General features: G+C 43.6%; 1 protein-coding gene across 2 annotated transcripts; it reads right to left on the reverse strand.

Moving 5' to 3' along the window:
• Positions 1–1,742: 1,742 nt before the first annotated feature.
• TMIE (transmembrane inner ear) lies at positions 1,743–16,909 on the reverse strand. Of its 2 annotated transcripts, none has more exons than XM_063168076.1 (4): positions 16,723–16,909; positions 13,022–13,139; positions 6,365–6,514; positions 1,743–3,832 (listed from the first exon to the last, which is right to left on the reverse strand). In XM_063168076.1, exons 1-4 carry the CDS (start codon positions 16,807–16,809, stop codon positions 3,465–3,467), a joined length of 723 nt encoding a protein of 240 aa, XP_063024146.1. In that variant the 5' UTR covers positions 16,810–16,909; the 3' UTR covers positions 1,743–3,464. The 2 variants fall into 2 exon arrangements, with proteins under 2 accessions (XP_063024146.1, XP_063024226.1); XM_063168156.1 differs by lacking the exon at positions 1,743–3,832 and adding an exon at positions 4,354–4,650.
• Positions 16,910–22,806: the final 5,897 nt, after the last annotated feature.

Consider the following 22,806-nt stretch of genomic DNA (forward strand, 5'->3'; position numbering starts at 1 on the left):
ATTGTATGGAGACGGATACCATGGAGTTTTTGGAGACATCCATGATCCCGACACCAAAATCCAGCTGAGGTGACAATTCCACAAGACCTTGTGGAGTTTGTTTTCCTGCTCACCCACACTCACCCCTCATTCCTTTTCCTTGGGATTACCTTGGAAAAGGCACAAACCTGACTCTGCCCTTGGGAAGCTCCCCGAGGTGACAGCAGGACCTTGCTGGGTGTGTTTTCCATGGATTTGCTTCCCTGCATTCAGTCCAAGAGGGAAGGATCCTTGTTGGGATTAAGGGAAGAATTCCTGAAGCGAGGAAGAGATTCTGGGCTGATGGGAAATACTCCCAAAATGTTCATTTCTCCACCTGGATTGTATGGAGAGGGATATCATGGCGTTCTCTGGAGACATCCACGATCCCAACACCAAAATCCGTCTGAGGTGACAATTCCACAACACCCTCTGGAGTTGCTTTTTCTACTCACCCCTCATTCCTTTTCCTTGGGATTACCTTGGAAAAGGCACAAACCTGACTCTGCCCTTGGGAAGCTCCCCGAGGTGACAGCAGGACCTTGCTGGGTGTGTTTTCCATGGATTTGCTTCCCTGGCTTCAGCCCAAGAGGGGTCAGGAGGTTCCTGGTATTCCCCAGGGGGATTTTCCAGGAGCTGCTTAACAGAGGACGTGAATGTCCCACAAATGTCCCAGAAATGTCCCAGAAATGTCCCACAGGAGCCCAGGACTCGGGTCAGTGCTCCCGCTGCCGCAGGGCTGGGCCAGCACCATTCCCCCTTTCCAGGTGTTTCCATGGGCTCCGCATTCCTGGGCACTGGGGCAGGACAGAGGGAACGGCACAATCCCTTTCCAGGTGGGAATGTGTCTAACAAATGCTGGAGCACTCATTTTTCCCTTCTATTTTTCATGGAAAACCAATCCAGGGAGAAAATCGGGAGAAACCAACGCCAGGAGCAACTTTAGCTGGAAGATTTCCCAAATCCAGGCTTAATTTCCCATCCCAAATAAGCCCAAATTCTTTAAAACTGGGTCTAATATTCCAGACAAGATCCCCTCTAGTGGGAATTTCTGGAAAATGTGGAGATCCTGGATCCAGTGACCAGCATCACCTGAATCCAAGGAAATGAGCAATCCTGTCATTATTCCCTGGATTTCCGGGAATTAAATGCAACTTTTGGCCTCTGGAATTTCATTTCCACCCAAATACGGGATAATAAATCTAATTTTCCACTAAAAATTCCTCCCCTGTAGCTGTGGCATTTCCAAGGCAATTTCTCCATCTGCTGGTGGAAAAGCAACTCCCAAAATGCTGGAATTGCTCCGGGCTGGAATTTTCCACCTTTTTTTTCACTTCCTGACTTCCAGATCCCATTGGGACAGGGAAAGCATCGGATCAGGGCTGGGAATTTCTTCCCTCTGCTTCCACTTCAGGAATTGGGATGAGTTTTATGGGCAGGATGATCCCTGGAAACTCTAGGAACGGATTCCCTGATCCCAACAATGGATTCCCAAATCCCAGCAATGGATTCCCCGATCCAAGGAATGAATTCCCTGCTGTCCCTGAATTCCCTGCATTCACCCCCATCCTGATAATTCCAAACCCAATTATTCCCAAAGGACAAATTCATTTTTTTAAAACAGAAAATCCCTTTTTTAAAATCAATAAGTCATTCCCACAAATCTTTCAGATCTGATCCACAGGATTTGGAATATTTGCTTGGAAAAACGGGATTGAGGTGGATTTTAAAGGATTCCCCAATTCCAGTGAATATTTTATTTTGGATTTTGATTATTTTTACAATATAGAGATGGAAGTTGGATGAGGAAAAAGGAATTCCATGGAAAAGGAAAGGAGCAGATTTTCCTCCTGGAAACCTTTGGATTGGGAATAAATCCCTCTGCAAACGAAGCCACATCCCAAATTTCCAGCACAATTCCAACTGCAGGATGGGGAATCCGAGTTTTCCTGCCCAATCCCAGCTGGATCCCATCCTGGAGTTTTTAAGGCATAAATATCCCTTCCCAAAATTCCCATGGATCCAGCAGATCCCAGGCAGCAAAGCCTGAATCCAATGGAAAAATACTTTTTATTGTCATGATTCCTGATTAAAGAGGACCTTGAAAAATTTGGATTGGGATGGAAATTCCAAAGAAATCCAATCTTTGTATCCATATTCCCACTTTTCCATTGGTGCCATTTCAAGATTTAGACTCCTCTGTGTCCAGAGGCAGAATTCCCAATGCTGGAATTCCAGATTTCCCTGGATCATTCTCTTCCCAAACATTCCCGTGGTTCTGGACATCATTCCCAATGTCTCTCCTTCAGTTTTCCTCCTTTCCAGGTGCTCTGGAATTTTGGGACATTTTGGACCTGAGTGACCTCACTCAGACAGAAAATTCTCTTCATTTCCCCAGGTTCGTTTCCCACCAGAATGAGTTGGGTGGGAGAGAAAGAAAAGGAAAATCGGGAAAAGGAAAAATGGGAAATATCTTGGCACTGATAAATCCACGTTGAAAAAAAAAAAAACAGCAGGAAAATTGATAATTTCTATTAATTAAATATCAAATAAATCCCATTCCTGGGGATAAAGGATTGGAGGGAATTCTCCCTGTGGAGCAGACAGTTCCAGGATATCCTGAGTTTTAATTATCCCAAGATTTTCCAGGCTATCCCCCCAAAAAAGGTGGTGTTAAATCCCCCTAGTTAAGGCAGAAACTGCTGGAATATTCCCAAAACAGCTGGGAAATGCTGTTCCTGATAAATCCACTCCTCAGGAATTCCAAGGAAGGGAGGGAATAGCAGCCACATGGAAGTGGAGCAGAATTCCTGGTCTCAGAACTGGCTTTCCTCAGCAAAAAATCGGGAAAATGTGGATAAATCTCCTGGAAAAGATGGAATTCCTGCAGTTTCCTGCAGCAATCCAGGAAAAGAGGCACCAGAGAAGGAAGGAAAATTCCCATGTGTCCAAAAACCTCTTGGAATCCAAGGACCCACACCTTGGAGGACTCCATCCTTTGGGATTTTCCCAGAATTTACAAAATACCTAAAATTCCCCACAAGGAGGTGCTGAGTGCCAGGAAATCTTTCTCCAACTTCTCCAGGTCCTCCAGGAGAAGAAATTTGGGATGAATCCCATTTTCCTTTAGTTCGGATCCTCATCCCTGAGCATTCCCCTGTTTATCCAAAGTCCTCATTCCCATTCCAGCTTCCAGTTCACATCTATCCACATGGAATTCTGGGTGAGGGACTGGATATTTTTCTTGATTATCCAACCAAATTCCCAGTTTTCCTTGACAGAGATGAATCCTGGTGGCTCCATCTCCAAATGGGAAGAAGAAATCCACGCATCCAAGAGCATCCCACAGGAAGATCTGGAAAAGCACATCCTGCTCCAAGTGCTCCTCCCCCAGCAATTTGCTGGAGAATTCCCCAAAAAAATTCCAGCATTGTCCTTCCAGGATGTCACTTCTTCTTTGCTTTGGAATTCCCACCGGCTTTTCCATCGGTTTTGGCACCAGCTTCGCCTTCTTTTTCCCCCTTTTTCCCTTGTTTCTTGTCGTTTGTGTCCTTTCCCTTTTCCCCCTTTTCCTTTTCCCCCTTTTCTCCTTTCCCTCCTTTTTCCTCTTTTCCTCCTTTTTCCCCTTTTTCCCCCTTTTCTCCATCTTTTTTTTTGGCTCCGTCCTTCCCTTCCTTTTTGGATTCTTCCTTCTGCTCCTTCTCCCCGTCCTTTTTCTTGGAGTCTTTGGATCCATCCTTCTTTCCCTGAGCCTTGTCCACTTTTCCGGACACAGTGGGAACTTCTTCCTCTTTTTTTTCTTCCGCAGCCTGAGCTGTTTTCCAAGGATAGAGAAAAAAAAAAATGGAAAAGGAATTGATGTGGATTCAACAACCCAGGAATTGTCAAAATTCCAGCTCCCTGCTAGAAATCTGGGATAAAGGGAAAACATTCCTACTGAGAATTTTCCCATCCAGCTGTTTGCTTTTTTGGAATTGTGAAGCAGGAAATCCAAGGATTGATGGATCCCCTCAGAAAATAGAAGCCACAGGCGGCGGGGAATTGAAATTCCCTAAATTCCTTGGAGAACCATCTCATCCCTTAAGGATTAACTGGAAGGACAAGGATTTATTCATGGAATTGGGTTCAGCTCCACAGGGAGGGCTGGGAATTCCCAGTTTCAGGCACCCCTGAAATCCCGGGATTTGTGCAAATTCCCATTGTTCAAATTCCCATTGTTCAACTCATAACTCTGCATTTTGCTCGTGTAGGATTGAATTTCTCCAAGGAATTCCTGAATTCCTACAACGGTGGGATCTGCCTCTTTTCCCATGGATTGAAGCAGCACATCCCAGATTATGGAAACGCCATTTTTATGGAATTTTATGGAATTACAGCTCCCGGAGAGACACAGGAAAGAAGGGAAAAAGGCATCGAAAGGTGTTGAGGAAAAAGGAAAAGTCCAGGAATGGAGAAGCAGCAAATCCAAGGATTGATGGATCCCCTTGGAAGAGAGAAGCCACAGGCGGCCAGGAATCAAAATTCCCTAAATTCCTTGGAGAACCATCTCATCCTCTTCCTTCAGCACAGGCAGGGAGTGGAGAGGTCTGGACTGGCCATGGCCAGAGAGAGTGAGGAGATTTTCGGGAGAGCCTATGGAAGCAGGAAAGGAGAGTGAGAGCAGCGGAGGAGAAATATTCCAGCAGGAAAAACCGGGAATGTGGAATTCCAACCACTCCAGCTTTGCTCCTGGTGTTCCCCAACCCAAGGGCAGGCCCTGAAATGAAATTAATTCCCACTGGGATTTTCAGCATGGAATTCTCCTTCTAGCTAAGGAGGGTGAGGGGTGGAAGTTGATGGGAAAATGGGATACGGCCTCCAGTTGTCTCAGGAAAAGTTTGGATTGAATATTAAGGAAAAAAATTCCTGATTGGAAGAGAGATTAAGGATTGGGAAGTGTTGGAATCACCATCCCTGGAAAGGTTCCAAAAACCAGGAGATGTGGAATTTCACAGGGCTTTTTAGTGGGATTTGGTTCAAAATAGGATTTGATGGATTTGAGGAGCTTTTCCAAACTTAATTTGGGAATTAAGGGATGATTCCAACTCAAACTGATGGAAAAATTCCCTCTTATCCAAAGGATTTTATCCCAATATCCTGAGTCCACACTGGGAGGGTTGAACTTGGTGGTGGCACCACAAGAGGGACTTTGTGTTCCCAGAATCTCCCCAAAAAATGGGAATTACCTTTGGGGAAGCCAGTGAGTTCATTGAAGGAATTTGCACTGCCACAATCCCCCCAAAGATGTGGGAATTACCTCTAGGAATGTCGGTCAGCTCATTGATGGGCTTTGCATTCCCAGAATCCCAGAAAAAGTGGGAATTACATCTGGGAATGTCTCTGAGCTCATTGACGGAATTTGCACTGCCCCAGTCGCCCCTCAAAAAGTGGGAATTAGCTCCGGGAATGTTGCTGAGCTCATTGTGGGACTTTGGGCTCCCAGAATCCCAAAAAACCCCTGGGAATTACCTCCAGGAATATCGGTGAGCTCATTGAGGAATTTTGCATTCCCAGAATCCCAGAAAAAGTGGGAATTACATCTGGGAATGTCTCTGAGCTCATTAGGAGAATTTGCACTGCCCCAATCCTGCAAAAAAGTAGGAATTAGCTTTGCAAATGCTGTTGAGCTCATTGAGGGAATTTGCACTGCCTCAATCCCCCCAAAAATTGGGAATTTTCTCTGGGAATGTTGCTGAACTCATTGAGGATATTTGCACTGCTACAATCCAAAAAACCCCCTGGGAATTACCTCCAGGAATATTGGTGAGCTCATTGAGGGACTCTGCGTTCCCAGAATTCCAAAAAAAGTGGGAATTACATCTGGGAATGACTCTGAGCTCATTGAGGGAATTTGCACTGCCTCAACCCCCCAAAAAATTGGGAATTAGCTTTGTGAATGTTGCTGATCTCATTGAGGAACTTTGCACTCCCAGAATCCCAAAAAAAAAGTGGGAATTGCCTCCAGGAATGTTGGTCACTCATTGAAGAACTCTGCATTCCCAGAATCCAGAAAAAGTGGGAATTACATCTGGGAATGTCTCTGAGCTCATTGAGGGAATTTGCACTGCCAAAATCCCCCAAAAAAGTGGGAATTAGCTCTGGGAATGTTGTTGAGCTCATTGTGGGACTTTGTGCTCCCAGAGTCCCCAAAAAAATGGGAATTAGCTCCAAGAATATTGGTGAGCTCATTGAGGGACTTTGCATTCCTAGAATCCCAAAAAAAATGTGGGAATTACCTCCCAGAATGTTGCCGAGCTCATTGAGGGAATTTGGCTCCCAGAATTCCCAAAAAAAAGGTGGGAATTACCTCCGGGGATCTCGGTGAGCTCTCCCAGGGGCGGCACGGTCTCCAGTTTGTCCGCGTAGTTTTTGGCCGCCTGGCGCTGGGCGTAGCGCGCCTCGATCTCCTTCCGCGTGCGCGGGATCCGGCACTTGAAGATGCAGCACAGGGTGATAACTGGGAATGGGAAACGTGGAATTCTGGGTGAGGGAGTGGGAATAGGAAATGTGGAATTTTGGGTGAGGGAGTGGGAATAGAAAATGTGGAATTCTGGGTTATGGATGGGAATGGGAAACATGGAATTCTGGGTGAGGAATGGGAATGGGAAATGTGGAATTCTGTGAGAGGAATGGGAATGGGGCACATGGAATTGTGGGTGAAGAATGGGAATGGGAAACGTGGAATTCTGGGTGAGGAATGGGAATGGGAAACATGGAATTCTGGAAGAGGAATGGGAATGGGGCACATGGAATTCTGGGTGAGGAATGGGAATGGGAAACGTGGAATTCTGGGTGAGTTATTTGGAATGGCAAATGTGGAACTCTGGGGGAATTATTGGGAATGGGAGATGATGAATTCTGGGTGAGGGACTGGGAATGGGAAATTTGGAATTCTGGCAGAGTTCCTGGGAATGGATAGGGAGAAATGAGGAATTAACTGGGAATTGGAGTGGGAAATGAGGAAATCTGTGTGAGAGACTAAATGGGAAACATGGAATTCTGGGTGAGTTATTTGGAATGGGAAAAAGGGAATTCTGGGGGAGTTATTGGAAATGGGAAATGTGGAATTTTGCGTGAGTTACTGGGAGTGGGATATGTGGAATTCTGGCTGAGGGACTGGGAATGGGAAATGTGGAATTCTGGGTGAGGTTCCTGGGAATGGACAGGGAGAAACAAGGAATTAATTGGGAATGGAGGTGGGAAATGAGGAATTCTGGGTGAGTTCCTGGGAGTGGGAAACATGGAATTCTGGCTGAGTTACTCAGAGAGGGAAGTGAGGAATTCTGGGAGAGTTCCTGGGAATGGGAGTGTGAAACACGGGAATCTGAGAGAGTTCCTGGCAATGGAGAGGGAAATAAAGAGTTCTGGGCATAACTGAGAATAGCAATGGGAAAAGAGGAATTCCAGTTGAGTTTCTGGGAATGAAAAATGAGGATTTGGGTTGGTTATTGGGAATGGAAGCAGGAAACAAGGGAATTCTGTGAGTCACTGGGAATGGGAAATGTGGAATTCTGGGTGAGGTATTGAGAATGGGAAAAGAGGAATTCTGGGGGAGTTCCTGGGAATGGACAGGGAAAAACAAGGAATTAACTGGGAATGTGAGTGGCAAATGAGGAATTCTGGGTGAGTTTTTGGAATGGGAAACGTGGAATTCTGGGAGGCTTATGGGAATGGGAAATGTGGAATTCTGGGTGAGGGACTGGGAATGGGAAATGTGGAATTCTAAGTGAGGGATTGGGAGGGGGAAATGAGGAATTCTGGCTGAGGGACTGGGAATGGGAAATGAGGAATTTTAGGTGAGTTATTTGGAATGGGAAAAAGGGAATTCTGGGGGAGTTATTGGAAATGGGAAATGTGGAATTTTGGGTGAGTTCCTGGGAATGGGAAATGTGGAATTCTGGCTGAGGGACTGGGAATGGGAAATGTGGAATTCTGGGTGAGGTATTGAGAATGGGAAAAGAGGAATTCTGGGGGAGTTCCTGGGAATGGACAGGGAAAAACAAGGAATTAACTGGGAATGTGAGTGGCAAATGAGGAATTCTGGGTGAGGTTTTGGAATGGGAAACGTGGAATTCTGGGAGGCTTATGGGAATGGGAAATGTGGAATTCTGGGTGAGTTACTGGGAATGGGAAATGTGGAATTCTGGGGGAGTTATTGGGAATGGATAGGGAGAAATGAGAATTTAACTGGGAATGGGAGTGGGAGATGAGGAATTCTGGGTGAGTAATTGGGAGTGGGAGATATGGAGTTATGGGCGAGGGACTGGGAATGGGAAATGTGGAATTCGGGGTGAGTTTTTGGGAATGGGAAATGTGAAATTCAGGGTGAGTTTCTGGGAATGGGAAATGTGGAATTCAGGGTGAGTTATTTGGAATGGGGAAAAGGGAATTCTGGGGGAGTTATTGGAAATGGGAAATGTGGAATTCAGGGTGAGTTTCTGGGAATGGGAAATGGGGAATTCTGGGCGAGTTATTTGGAATGGGGAATGAGGAATTTTGGGCGAGGGAATAGGAATAGGAAACGTGGAACTCTGGAGGAGTGATTGGGAATTGGGAAATTTGGAACTCGGTGTGAGGGACTGGGAAATGTGGAATTCTAGGTGAGTTATTGGGAATGGGAGAAGGGGAGTTCTGGGTGAGGGGCTGGGAATAGACTGGGAGAAACAAGGATTTAACTGGGAATGGGAGTGGGAAATATGGGAGTCTGTGTGAGGTACTGGAAATGGGAAATGTGGAATTCTGGAGGGCTTGTTGGGTGAGAGAAATGGGAATTCCGGGTGAGCCCCTGGAAATGGGAGAGGGAAATGAGAGACTGGGTGAATTACTGGTAATGGAAAGGGAGAAATAAGGATTTAACTGGGAATGGGAGCGGGAAATGTGGAAGACAGGGAATTCTGGGGGAGTTCCTGGGAATGAAGAAGGAGAAACCAGGATTTAAGTGGGAATGGGAGAGGGAAATACAGAATTCTGGCTGAGTTCCTGGGAATGGGAGGTGGGAAATGTGGAATTCCGGGTGAGCTCCTGGGAATGGCAGTGGGAAATGTGGAATTCTGGGCGAGCTCCTGGGAACGGGAAATGAGGGTTTGGGTTGGATACTGGGAATGGGAACAGGAAACACGGGAATCTGGGGGTGTTCCCTGCGAATGGGAAACCTGGAATTTGGAGTTTCCCCCGTTTTTTATGGGATGGTGCCACCTTGTGGGATGTGCTGGGAGGTGGAATCCACACTCGGATCAGATTTCTGGAATTTTTTGGTTTATTTAGTTTAATTTTATTAATGTTATTATTAACGTTAATATAAACGTACGTATTGGATATTCAATAAGCAAATATTATTAGAACAATTAATTAATATATTTCTTATTAATTATAATATTATAGAAATTATTATTCATAAATTTAAAACATGTGTTAAATATTAATATATTATTCCGTAAATACAATTTAAATTAGTTCATTTTATTTCCTTATTTATTGCAATAGCAGTGAAAATAAAGCTATTAATGACAGCTATAATTACAATCAACTTATTATTATTTATAACATAGAAATAGGTTATTCCATTAATATAATTTTATTAACTATGATACTTGATAATAATAAAAATTGTTATTTAAAATTACTAGGTCATTAATAAAGTAATATTAATTAGAGTAATAAATAATAACGTATTATTAATTAGAATTATATTATAAATCCAATTACCTTTAAAGCGTAATTCCTGTATTTCTCTTTTATTTAGATTTATATTTAATTCTTGTTTTAGGTTTGGTTTTACAATTATTTCCATTTTTAACTTTACATTTTATATTTAATTCTAGTTTGAATTTTATAGTTCTTTGTGAATTCTGCTTTAAAATGTTACATTTTTCTATTTATTTCTGTTGTTTAATTTCCTATTTTTAGTATAATTTCTTTTTTTTTACTTTTCTATTTATTTCTATTGTTTAATATCCTATTTTCATATTTCATTCACTGTAATGCAATATAATATATTGATTTATTAATTTATTAATAAGTTAATTAATTTATTATTTTATATATAATTATGTTTTAAATTTTTCTGATTTTCTATTCATTTTCTTTTTTAATTTTATACTTTGATATTTACTGGTATTTTTAATTCCCTATTTTTATTTTTATTTTTAATTCTCTGCTTTTCCATTTCATTCCATTTCCCAATTCCCCGTTTTCCGTGGATTTTCTCCATCCCAAATCCCATTCCCAGCAGGGATGGGGGTGGAGCTTGGGCCATTCCTGCTCTGCATTCCCACTGGGAAATCCCTCTGGAATTCCCACTCCCAGCTGGAATTCCAGCATTCCCAAATTCCAGACACCCGGAGGGAATCCAGGAAATTCTGGGATCACTCCCAGGGAAGGAATTCCAGGTGGGAATCTCCAGTTTGGAGCTGGGAAATCCCTCTGGAATTCTCAATTCCAGCCCAGAGGAATTCCTGAATTCCAGGACCCCAGGAATCGAGGAAGCTCCAAGATCACTCCCAGGGAAGGAATTCCCTTGGAAAGAGATTCCAGGTGGGAATCTCCGGTTTGGATTCCCTCTGGAATTCCCAATTCCATCCCACAGAAATTCTCCTTGAATTCCCAGACACCTGAAAGAAATCCTTCGGAATTCCCACACGCAGCTGGGAATTCCAACCCAGAGGAATTCCCAAACTCCTGGACACCTGAAGGGAATTTTGGGATCACTTCTAGGGATGGAATTTTTTGGGGGAGAGATTCCAGCTGGGAAATCCCTCAGGAATTCTCAATTCCAGGCCAGAGGAATTCCTGAATTCCCAGACACCTGACAGGAATCCAGGAAGCTCCAGGATCACTCCCAGGGAAGGAATTTTCTTGGAAAGAGATTCCAGTGGGAATCTCCAGTTTGGAGCTGGGAAATCCCTCAGGAATTCTCAATTCCATCCCACAGGAATCCTCCTTGAATTCCTGAATTCCTGGAAACCTGAAAGGAATCCAGGAAATTTTGGGATCACTTCCAGGGATGGAATTTTCTTGGGGAGAGATTCCAGGTGGGAATCTCCAGTTTGGAGCTGGGAAATCCCTCAGGAATTCTCAATTCCATCCCACAGGAATCCTCCTTGAATTTCCAAATTCCTGGAAACTTGAAAGGAATCCAGGAAATTTTGGGATCACTTCTAGGGATGGAATTTTCTTGGGGAGAGATTCCAGAAGGGAATCTCCAGTTTGGAACTGGGAAATCACTTAGGAATTCTCAAATCCATTCCACAGGAATCCTCCTTGAATTTCCAAATTCCAGAACAGCTGAAAGGAATCCAGGAAGCTCTGGGATCACTTCCAGGGATGGAATTACCTTGCAAAGAGATTCCAGCTGGGAATCTCCAGTTTGGAGCTGGGAAATCCCTTAGGAATTCTCACACCCAGCTGGGAATTCCAACCCAGAGGAAATCCTGAATTCCCGGACACCTGAAGAGACTCCATGATTCCCAACCCATAGAATTCCAGGAATCCCAACCTGAATCATTCCAAGGTTCCCAACCTAAAGAATCCCAGGATTCCCAATTCAAATCATTCCATGATTCCCAATGCATTCCAGGATTTCCAACTCAAATCATTCCATGATTCCCAAACTGAAGCATTCCATGATTCCCAACCCAAAGAATTCCAAGATTTCCAACCCGAATCGTTCCATGATTCCCAATATGAGGCATTCCACGATTCCCAACCTAAAGAATTCCATAATTCCCAAACTGAAGCACTCTTGAATCTCAACCAACACATTCCATGATTCCTAATCCGAAGCATTCCAAGATTCCCAACCCAAGGAATTCCAGGATTTCCCAACCCAGGAATTCCAACCCAAATCCTTCCATGATTCCCAACCTGAATCATTCCATGAATCCCAACCCAAAGAATCCCAGGATTCCCAACCCGAATCATTCCATGGTTCCCAACCCAAAGAATCCCAGGATTCCCAACCCGAATCATTCCATGAATCCTAACCTGAAGCATTCCAGGATTCCCAAACCAAAGCATTCCAGGATTTCCAACTTGAATCATTCCAGGATTCCCAACCCTACACATTCCATGATTCCTAACCCAAAGCATCCCAGGATTCCCAACCCAAGGAATTCCACAATTCCCAAACCAAAGCATTCCAGGATTCCCAACCTGAATTGTTCCATGAATCCCAACCCTACACATTCCATTAATCCCAACCCAAAGAATTCCAGGATTTCCAACTCAAATCATTCCATTATTCCTAACCCAAATCATTCCATAATTCCCAACCCAAAGAACAACATAATTCCCAAACTGGAGCATTCCATGATTCCCAACCTAAAGAATTCCATAATTCCCAACCTGAATCATTCAACGAATCCCAACCCAAAGAATCCCAGGAGATCCAATTTGAATCATTCCATGGTTCCCAAACTGAAGCACTCCAGGATTCCCAGCCCAAGGAATTCCAGGATTTCCAACTTGAATCATTCCATGATTCCCAACCCTACACATTCCATGATTCCTAACCCAAAGCATCCCAGGATTCCCAAACCAAAGCATTCCAGGATTTCCAACTTGAATCATTCCATGGCTCCCAACCCAAATCATTCCATAATTCCCAACCCAAAGCATTTCAGGATTCTTAACCCAAGGAATTCCATGAATCCCAACCTGAATCATTCCACGAGTGCCAACCCAACACTTTCCAGGATTCCCAACCCGAATCATTCCATGATTCCCAAACTACAGCATTCCATGATTCCCAACCCCCAGCATTCCACAGCCCGCGGCTCCCTCCCGGGTTTTGGCAGGAATGTGGTGCTGGAGCCGATCCCCATCCCTGGAACACCTCCAGGTGCTCCCGGGACGAACCCCTGGAGATTCCCACCACGGAATCCCTCCTTGTGCGTTCCCCGGATTCCAGAGCTCGCCCTGAGGGCTTTTCCAGAGGAAAATTCCCGGGAATTCCAGGGGGACTCACTGATGGAGAGGACGAAGAGGGCGAAGATCCCGACCACCTGCCACAGGCGCAGCCCCCAGATCACCACGGTCTCCGACGTCACCGGGTCCGGCTTCTTCTTGGGAGGCGCCGTGGTGGCCTGGCAAAAACACAGGGAAAACCAGCAGGAAAAGGTGGATCAGGACGGAAAAATGCCCAAAAATGCTCCGGGAGGTGATGAGAGCACGGGAAAATGGTGGAGAGGTTGGTGAGGCCGCAAGGATTTGGGATTTTTGAGGAATTTCCTTTGTCCAGCCATTTCTTGGCTCGCTCTGGAATTCCTTTCTCCGCTTTTCCAATGGATTTTTGGGATTGGGGTGTCCGTCAGTGAGGGCCTGAATGAGAAAATTCCTGGAAAAATTCACTTTTCCAATGAATTTTAATGGAAACACAGGATGTTGGAAAGCTGCGGATCCAGGAGGAAGCAGAATGGAATCACCAGGAAATTCGGGGAGATAAAATTGTGGAATTTTTTAACAGAAAGATAAACTCAGCCTAAACTTAAAGGATGGAAATCCTACAAAATATTCCAGGGGATTTTTAGGGAAGATCTTGGAGCAGCAGCTGGAAAACAGCTGGAATGAACACGGTGCCCTAAAAAAATTCCTGATTTTTTGGGAAGTGGAATTCCTGAGCAATCCCTCCAGGAATTTTATCCCAAACTGGGAATAAAGGATTGATCCCAATTTTAATCCCAGGATTGGCTCGGATCTGGGATCCAATTCCCAGAGAAATCCCTCGATATCCCATTGTTTGCTGTTCTCTGGGATCACGAGCAGGGGAGGATTTTTGGGATCATGGGCTCATCCTGGGGTTTAGGGATTTTTTGGGATTTAAGGGCTAATCCTGGGATTTTGGGCTCATCCTGGGATTTTGGGATTTTTGAGCTCATCTCAGGACTTTCTAATTCTCTTCCCAAATTTTGGGAAAACTTACAACTCTGGGAATTTCTCCAAAGGCCTGGGAGTGAGCCAAGCTTTTCCTCAATCAAATCTAATATTTTAAGGGATTTTTGCCTCATTATAAAATATTTCCCTGCTTTTTTTCCCTTTATTTTTCCTTATTTTTGGGTTTTTTTGGGAGTTTTTTCAGCTGCCAGAATTATTTTCCTCTCCAGCTTTTTCTTCCTCCTCTGTTTGCTCTAGCCTGGCTGAGCTGGAATCGAATTATTCAGGATAATTCCATTATCCAATTATTTCCAGGAATAAACTCCTCACAGAGCCTTTGCTTTTCCAGGAAAAAAAACTGGAATAAACAAAGCAGATCCAGGAATTCTCGCTGTTTATCCCGATTTTTTTTTGAGTTTGGATGTTTTATTTTTGTTTTCTGGAATAAAATGGGAAATTTTCTGGCTGGCTGGGTCGTCCTTGGGATTCAAGGAAGGATAATTTGGGAATTCTGCACTGTCAGGGGAAGTTCTGCCTCATTTCTCCCCTTGGGAAGCTCAGAAAACCTGGAATTCTTCCTGGAGCAGCTGCCTGGCCTTGGAGAGGAGTCCTGGATTCATGGAATGCTCAGGTAGGAGGGGATGGCGGAAAAGCCGGAAATTGGTTGGGAACGAGAGGCAAGAAATCCTGGGAAAAATATGGAAAGGATGAGAGGTTTGGAATTCTGGAAAGAAGTGGGAAAGGGAAGGAGAAGAGGCCCAAAATCCTGGGGAAAAAAGTATGGAAAGGGAGAGATGAGAGGATGGAAATCCTGGGAAAAATTTGGGAGAAGAGGCCAAAAATCCTGGGGGAAAAATGGAAAGGGACATCCTGGAAAAAAAAAAACAGGATAAGAGAAAGGATGAGAGGCCAGAAATCCTGGAAAAAATATGGAAAAGAAATCCTGGAATAAAATCTGGATAAGGGCAGGGAGGGGAGGTCAGAAATCCTGGGGGAAAAAAAATACGGGAAAGGGAGGGAGGAGAGGCTGAAAATCCTGGAGAAAAAAATATGGAAAGGGAAATCCTGGAAAAAAATGGGGAAAGAGGGAGAAGAGGCTGGAAATCCTGGAAAAATATGGAAAATGATGGGGATGAGAGGTTTGAAATTCTGGAAAAAATGGGAAGGAAAATCCTGGAAAAAAAAAAAACAGGATAAGAGAAAGGATGAGAGACTGGAAATGCTGGGAAATATCTGGGAAAGGGATAAGAGGTTTGAAATCCTGGAAAAAATGTGGAAAGGGAGAGATGAGAGGCTGGAAATTCTGGGAAAAATCAGGAAAGGGAAATCCTAGAAAAAATAGGAAAGTTGGGAGCAAAGGCTGGAAATCTTGGGGGAAAAATATGGAAAGGGAAATCCTGGAAAAAAATCAGGTTAAGGGCAGAGGTGAGAGCTTTGAAATCCTGGGGAAAATGGAAAAGGAGGGATGAGAGAATGGAAATCCTGGAAAAAATATGGGAAGGAAATCCTGGAATAAAATCAGGATAGGGGCAGGGAGGGGAGGCCAGAAATCCTGGGAAAATTATGGAAAGAGAGGGATGAGAGGCTGGAAGTGCTGGGAAAAATCAGGAAAGGGAAATCCTGGGAGAAAAAGGGAAAGCAGGGAGAAGAGGCTGGAAATCCTGGGGGAAAAATATGGAAAAGGATGGGGATGAGAAGTTTGAAATTCTGGAAAAATACGGAAAGGAAATCCTGGGGAAAAATCAGGATAAGGGCAGGGAGGAGAGGTTTGAAATCCTGGGAAAAAATATGGAAAGGGGGCAGAAGAGGCTGGAAATCCTGGGAGGAAAAATATGGAAAAGGATGGGGATGAGAAGTTTGAAATTCTGGGAAAAATATGGAAAGGGAATTCCTGGAAAAAAATCAGGATAAGGGAAGGGGTGAGAGGCTGGAAATCCTGGGGAAAATCTGGTAAAGGGATGAGATGCTTGAAATCCTGGGAAGAAATGGGAAGGGAGTGATGAGAGGCCTGAAATCCTCTAAAAAATCAGGAAAATGGATGAGAGGCTGGAAATCTTTGGGGAAAAAAAAATCTGGATAAGGGCAGGGATGAGAGGCCAGAAATCCTGGGGAAGAAAAAATCTGGAAAGGATGAGAAGTTTGAAATCCTGGGAAATTCCTGGAATTTTCTCATCCCAGAATCGCAGCCAAATCCTGCTCCAGGAATTCCCAGGTGGAGCAGGGAAAGGCTCCAGGGGAAAAGTGAAAGTTTTGGGAGCTGGGATTTGCGTTCCAGGCTGGAATTTCCCTCTGGAATTGCAGCCAGGGCTTGGGAGCCGCTTTTCCCTCCTGGATGGTTCCCAGATTTTCCATAAATTTGGGAATGCAGAGTCATCCTCAGGGAAAAGCTCCCGTGGAGGGGCAGGAATTCCATGGAATCCCACAGTTCCACGGAATCCCACAATTCCATGAAATCCAGGTTTTCCAGGATTACCGGGAATGAGGGAAGGCGGGAGAAGGAAAACCCATCCCAAATATTCCCAAAATTTTCCAAATTTTTCATGGCATCATCCATCAGGAACAGGAGTTTTGGGATCATTTTTTGCCTCGCTCCTCAACTGATTGAAAACCAGAAAAAAACCCGCGATTCCAACCCGAAATTCCCAACCCAGCCTTCGAGGAAACACCAAAAATTCCCAAAAAACCCTCCTTGGATCCACCTTAAATCCCCAGCTGGATGTTTTCCAGGGAAATCCCCCATTCCCGGCCCTCATTCCCACTTTTATTTTTTTTTTCCAGCGGGATTTTATTCCTCACCTCGATCAGCTGCGCCAGGGAAAGTCGGGATCGGAGCAGGACGAGGCAGGAAAATCCCAAAATTTCCCAGTGTGGCTCCCACGCCATCTTCTCCTCTCCTCTCCCCTGGGATTTTCCTGCCTGGAATTTTTTGGGATCTCGGGCGAAGTCCCGGCCTGGCTGTTCCAGCGGCGCCCTGCGAGCGGAGCAGCGCCGGGGCCGTTCATTAATTAATTAAATTAATGAGGCGGTGTCGGTGACGGAGCCCCGGGAGGGGGGATCGGGAGCACCGGGAGCGCTGCCGGCGGCTGCGGGCAGGAATTCCTGTCCCTGGAATTCCTGCCCTTGGAATTTCTGTCCTTGGAATTCCTGCCTTGGAATTCCTGTCCCTGCAATTCCTGCCCTTGGAATTCCTGTCCTTGGAATTCCTGTCCCTGCAATTCCTGCCCTTGGAATTCCTGTCCTTGGAATTCCTGTCCTTGGAATTTCTGTCCTTGGAATTCCTGCCTTGGAATTCCTGTCCCTGCAATTCCTGCCCTTGGAATTCCTGTCCTTGGAATTCCTGTCCTTGGAATTCCTGTCCTTGGAATTCCTGTCCTTGGAATTTCTGTCCTTGGAATTCCTGTCCTTGGAATTCCTGTCCTTGGAATTCCTGTCCTTGGAATTTCTGTCCTTGGAATTCCTGCCCTTGGAATTCCTGCCCTTGCAATTCCTGCCCTTGGAATTTCTGTCCTTGGAATTCCTGCCTTGGAATTCCTGTCCCTGCAATTCCTGCCCTTGGAATTCCTGTCCCTGCAATTCCTGTCCCTGCGATTCCTGCCCTTGGAATTCCTGCGGCTCCACGGCATTTGTGAGGTTTTTTCTGGGTTTTTTCCAATTTTTTTGCCCAGTTTTTTTCCCCATTTTTTTTGTCTCAGTATTTTTCCCCAGGTGTCTTTTAGATTTTTTTTTTCAGAGTTTTTCAGGTATTTTTTCCAGTTTTTTTCCCCCCAGGCTTTTTTTCTTGCCAGTGTTTTTTTCCAGTTTTCTTTTTCCCCAGTTTTTTTTTCCCTTTTTTTTTTTTTTTTTTTTTTTTTTGTGTCCCAGTATTTTTTTCCAGTTTTTTTTTCCCCCAGGTGTTTTTTAGATTTTTTTCAGGGTTTTATTCCATTTTTTCCCCCAGTTTTTTTTTTTGTTTGTTTGTTTGGTTTTTTTTTTTTTTGTTTGTTTGGTTTTTTTTGTTTGTTTGTTTGGTTTTTTTTTCAGATTTTTCCCAGGGTTATTTTCGAGGTTTTTTCCCCCAGGTTTTGTGTTGCAGCTTTTTCCAGGCTTTTTTTTTCCAGTTGTTTTCCAGGCGTTCTTTTGCTTTTTTTGGGGTGGTTTTTTTTTTTTTGTTGTTTGCTTTCCCCCCCCAGTGGTTTTTTTTTTAATTGTTGCTGTTTTTTGTTTTTATTTTTTTTTCCCAGTGTTTGTTTTCCCAGGCTTTTTTTTCCCCCAGGTTTTCTTAACGAGTTTTTTCTCCCAGCTTTTTTTCAGGTTTCCCCCCCGTTTTCCCCTGCTCCCCATTTTTTTCCCCCTCATTTTTATCCCCTCATTTTTTTCAATTTTTTTTCTCCCCGTTTTTTTTTCCTCAGGTTTCCCCCCCCCCATTTTATTTTACCCCCATTTTTTCCCCCTCCCCGTTTTTTTCCCGTTGATTTCTGCCAGTTTGGGAGGATTTTTCCGGTTTTTTTTTTTTCCTTCCCCCTCTCCCAGGTTTATTTCCAGTTGTTTATTCCCCAGATTTTTTTCAAGTTTTTTCCCGTTTTTTCCCCCCCACTTTTTCCCCCAGGTTTGGGGGTTTTTTTTTGGTTTTTTTTTTTAGCTTTTTTTTCCATTTTTTTCCCCCCAAACTCTGTTGCTTTAGGGAGTGAAATTCTTGATTTTTTTTTTTTTTTTTCCTTAAAAAACCCCCAAACCCCTGGGATTCAAGCCAAGCTGGAGGTTTGGAATTCTGGGATTTCAGGGATGCGTCCCTGCACTTGGATTTTGTGGAATTCCTGAATTTTCTGGGATTTAAAACTCATCCCGTTTCTTGGGCAGTATCCTGTGGGATCCCATGGGATATTCCAGCTTTTCTGGGAATTCCATCCCGAAATCCCACAAATCTTCCTTGATTTCCTAATTCCCAGGATTCTGGGATTTCAGGCAGCACAAAAAGGGATCCGGGAGTATCCCAACATTTTTAGGGAATCTGAAAGAATTCCAGGATCAAACCATTCCCATGGGGAAGGGAAATCCCAGCAGCTCCAAGATTTCATTCTGGATCTAAGTCTGGGAATATTCCAGGAATTCAGAATATTTGGATTTGTGGGAATTTTCACGGGGAAATCCTTGGGAATTCGGGAGGAGCCACGCGGTGGCAGCAGCGAGACAGGGAATTCCCACTTCCCGAATTTCCTCTGGAATTCCAAGTTAGAACCCCAAGATTTTATGGAATTCTTCCTGAAAATTTTTTATTTTGGGAATGAGGCTCCTGTACCCAAGATTTTCCTTGTTCCTCTCCCGCTCTCTCCTCCTTTATTTTCCCAGATTTCCCAAATTTCCTGGTTTCCAAAAAAAATCAGGAAAAAACCTGGGAGAACTCAAGGAATTCCTGGGATTTTGGGATTTGGTTACAAAAGTTCCCTGTGGAAGCAAAAGGGCTCAAATGTGGGGAAATCCTGAATTCCAGAGGTTTGGGAATGCTGGGCCTGGCCAATCTGTGGGGAGCTGGAATTCCCAGATCCACAACAAAGCGGAATTCTGGAATTTTTCCTTTTGGAAAACACCAGGGGAATTTGGGATGTGGATAAGAGAATTTTCTGGGAATTCATTCCAAGTGCTGGAATATCAAATCTGGGAATTCTGGGATGGGAATTCCAGGGAATTCCTGGTGTCTCATCCATGAGTTGGGAATTCCAGCTCCATCCATTTTATTCCCAGAACTTTGGGAATGGAAATTCCAGGATCTGGTTCAGAGGATTTTTTGGGAATGCATCCCACGTGCTGGGAATATAAACTCAGGGAATTCTGGGATGGGAATTCCGGGTCATTCCCATCCATTCCTTGGGAATTCCAACTTCCATGCTTTTCTTCCCTTGGCTTTGGGAATGAAGTTCTGGGAAATGCTGTGGAAATCTGGGATCCGGTTCAGGGAATTTTCTGGGAATTCATTCCAAGTGCTGCAATATCAACTCTGGGAATTCTGGGATGGGAATTCCAGGGAATTCCTGGTGTCTCATCCATCACTTGGGAATTCCAGCTCCTTCCTTTTATTCCCAGAATTTTGGGAATGGAAATTCCAGGATCTGAGTGAGAGGATTTTCTGGGAATCCATTCCAGGTGCTGGAATATCGTCTCTGGGAATTTTGGGATGGAAATTTCAGCTCCTTCCTTTTATTCCGAGAGGTTTGGGAATGGAAATCATGGGATGCGATTCAGAGAATTTTCTGGGAAATTCATGGGAAATGCATTCCAGGTGCTTGGAATGTCAACTGGGAATTCTGGGATGGCACTTCCAAGTCATTCCTCATTGTCCATGAGCTGGGAATTGCAGTTCTGTTCTTCTATTCCCAAAATAAAGGGGAATGGGAATGGAGTTTTGTGAAAATCCTGGATCTGGATAAGAGAATTTTCTGGGAATCCACTCCAGGTGCTGGGATTTGAAACTCGGGGAATTCTGGGATGGGAATTCCAGGGAATTCCTGGTGTCTCAGCCATCAGTTGGGAATTCCAGCTCCATCCTTTTATTCCCAGAGCTTTGGGGATGGAAATCCCGGGATGTGGATATGAGGATTTTCTGGGAATCCATTCCAGGTGCTGCAATATCAAATCCAGGGATTTTGAGATGAAAATTCCAGTTTCTTCCTTTTATTCCCAGAGCTTTGGGAATGGAAACTCCAGGATCTGGTTCAGAGGATTTTTTGGGAATAGATCCAATGTGCTGGGAATAAAAACTCGGGGAATTCTGGGATGGGAATTCCGGGTCATTCCCAGGATCTCAGCCATGAGCTGGGAATTCCGACTTCCATCCTTTTATTCCCAGGGGTTTGGGAATTACGGCAAACGCTGTGGAACTCTGGGATCTGGATAAGAGAATTCCTGGGAATCCACTCCAGGTGCTGGGATTTGAAACTCTGGGAATTCTGGGATGGGAATTCCAGGTCATCCCTGGTGTCTCATCCATCAGTTGGGAATTCCAGCTCCATCCATTTTATTCCCAGAGCTTTGGGGATGGAAACTCCGGGATCTGGTTCAGAGGATTTTTTGGGAATGTATCCCATGTGCTGGGAGTATAAGGTCTGGGAATTTTGGGATGGGAACTCCAGCTCCTTCCTTTTATCCCCAGAGACTTGGGAAATTTGGAATTCTGGGAAATGCTGTGGAAATCTGGAATCCGGATAAGAGAATCTTCTGGGAATCCACTCCAGGTGCTGGGATTTGAAACTCTGGGAATTCTGGGATGGGAATTCCAGGGAATTCCTGGTGTCTCAGCCATCAGTTGGGAATTCCAGCTCCTTCCTTTTATTCCCAGAGCTTTGGGGATGGAAATCCCGGGATGTGGATATGAGGATTTTCTGGGAATCCATTCCAGGTGCTGCAATATCAAATCCAGGGATTTTGAGATGAAAATTCCAGCTCCTTCCCTTTATTCCCAGAGCTTTTGGAATGGAAATTCCAGGATCTGGTTCAGAGGATTTTTTGGGAATCCATTCCAGGTGCTGGGAATATAAACTCGGGGAATTCTGGGATGGGAATTCCGGGTCATTCCCAGTATCTCAGCCATGAGCTGGGAATTCCGACTTCCATCCTTTTATTCCCCGAGGTTTGGGAATTCTAGGAAAGGCTGTGGAACTCTGGGATCTGGATAAGAGAATTCCTGGGAATCCACTCCAGGAATTCTGGGATTGGAATTCCAGGTCATTCCCATCCATTCCTTGGGAATTCCAACTTCCATGCTTTTCTTCCCTTGGCTTTGGGAATGAAGTTCTGGGAAATGCTGTGGAAATCTGGGATCCGGTTCAGGGAATTTTCTGGGAATCCATTCCAGGTGCTGGCATATCAACTCTGGGAATTCTGGGATGGGAATTCCAGGGAATTCCTGGTGTCTCAGCCATCACTTGGGAATTCCAGCTCCATCCTTTCATTCCCAGAGCCTCGGGAACGGAAATCCCGGGATGTGGGTAAGAGAATGTTCTGGAATCCATTCCAGGTGCTGCAATATCAACTCTGGGAATTCTGGGTTAGGAATTCCAATTCGTTCCTTTTATTCCAAGAGGTTTTATTTTCGATTTTCTCATATTTTTATTTCATTTATTTATATTAATTTTATTTGCTTAAAACGATTTTTCTTAGATTTTTAATTTTTTAAAATTATGTTCTACTTTTTCTTTTTAATTACTCAATGTTTATTTCACTTTTCTTCTATTTTTATTTTAATTGAGCTTAAACTTCATTTTTTGATTTGTAATTTGAAAAATTTCATATGTATTTAATATTTTTTATTTAATTTTTCTTTTTTAATTCAATTTTTATTTTGTTTTATCTATTCTTATTTAGTTTTTATTACATTTTCCGCTGTTTTTATTTTAATTTATTTTATATTAAACTTTATTTTAAGATTTTTAGTCCTTTAATTTTTTTTATTTTATTTCTTGTTGATTTGATTCTTGTTTTATTTTTTATTAAACCTAATTTTATTTCCTTTCTATTCTATTGCATTGTTGTTTTTCTTTCTACGTAATTATTGTTTCATTTATTTATTCTTATTCGGATTTTAAATTTCTGTTTTACTTTTAATTCTATTTTAATTGATTAGATTCTATTTTTTATTTCAACAGTGAGGCAAAACAAAAATTAATTTCATTATTTTAATTAGATTTTAATTTTTATTTTAATTTTATTTATTTTATTAAATTTCGCTGTATTTTCATTTTAAATTTTATTTTTATGTATTTTATTATTTAATTTTATCAAATCCGGGAAAATGCAGGAGTCTCGGGAATTGGGGAAATCTTCGGGAATTCGGCGCCGTTTCCCTTTAAATCCTGGCCAGCCCTTCCCGGCTCGGGTTGCAGCCGATGGAATTTTCCAGGGCGAGGTTTC

This window comes from Melospiza melodia, chromosome 1, assembly GCF_035770615.1.
Source record: "Melospiza melodia melodia isolate bMelMel2 chromosome 1, bMelMel2.pri, whole genome shotgun sequence".
Taxonomy (NCBI): domain Eukaryota; kingdom Metazoa; phylum Chordata; class Aves; order Passeriformes; family Passerellidae; genus Melospiza; species Melospiza melodia.

Excerpts from the sequence above, each read along its gene's own strand:
- TMIE (XM_063168076.1), bottom strand. The coding sequence starts at position 16,809 with ATGGCGTGGGAGCCACACTGGGAAATTTTGGGATTTTCCTGCCTCGTC. Across the intron at positions 6,515-13,021 it reads CCTCTTCGTCCTCTCCATCA|TTATCACCCTGTGCTGCATC; the intron begins GTGAGTCCCCCT and ends TCCCATTCCCAG. Across the intron at positions 3,833-6,364 it reads GCTCACCGAGATCCCCGGAG|CTCAGGCTGCGGAAGAAAAA; the intron begins GTAATTCCCACC and ends CTTGGAAAACAG.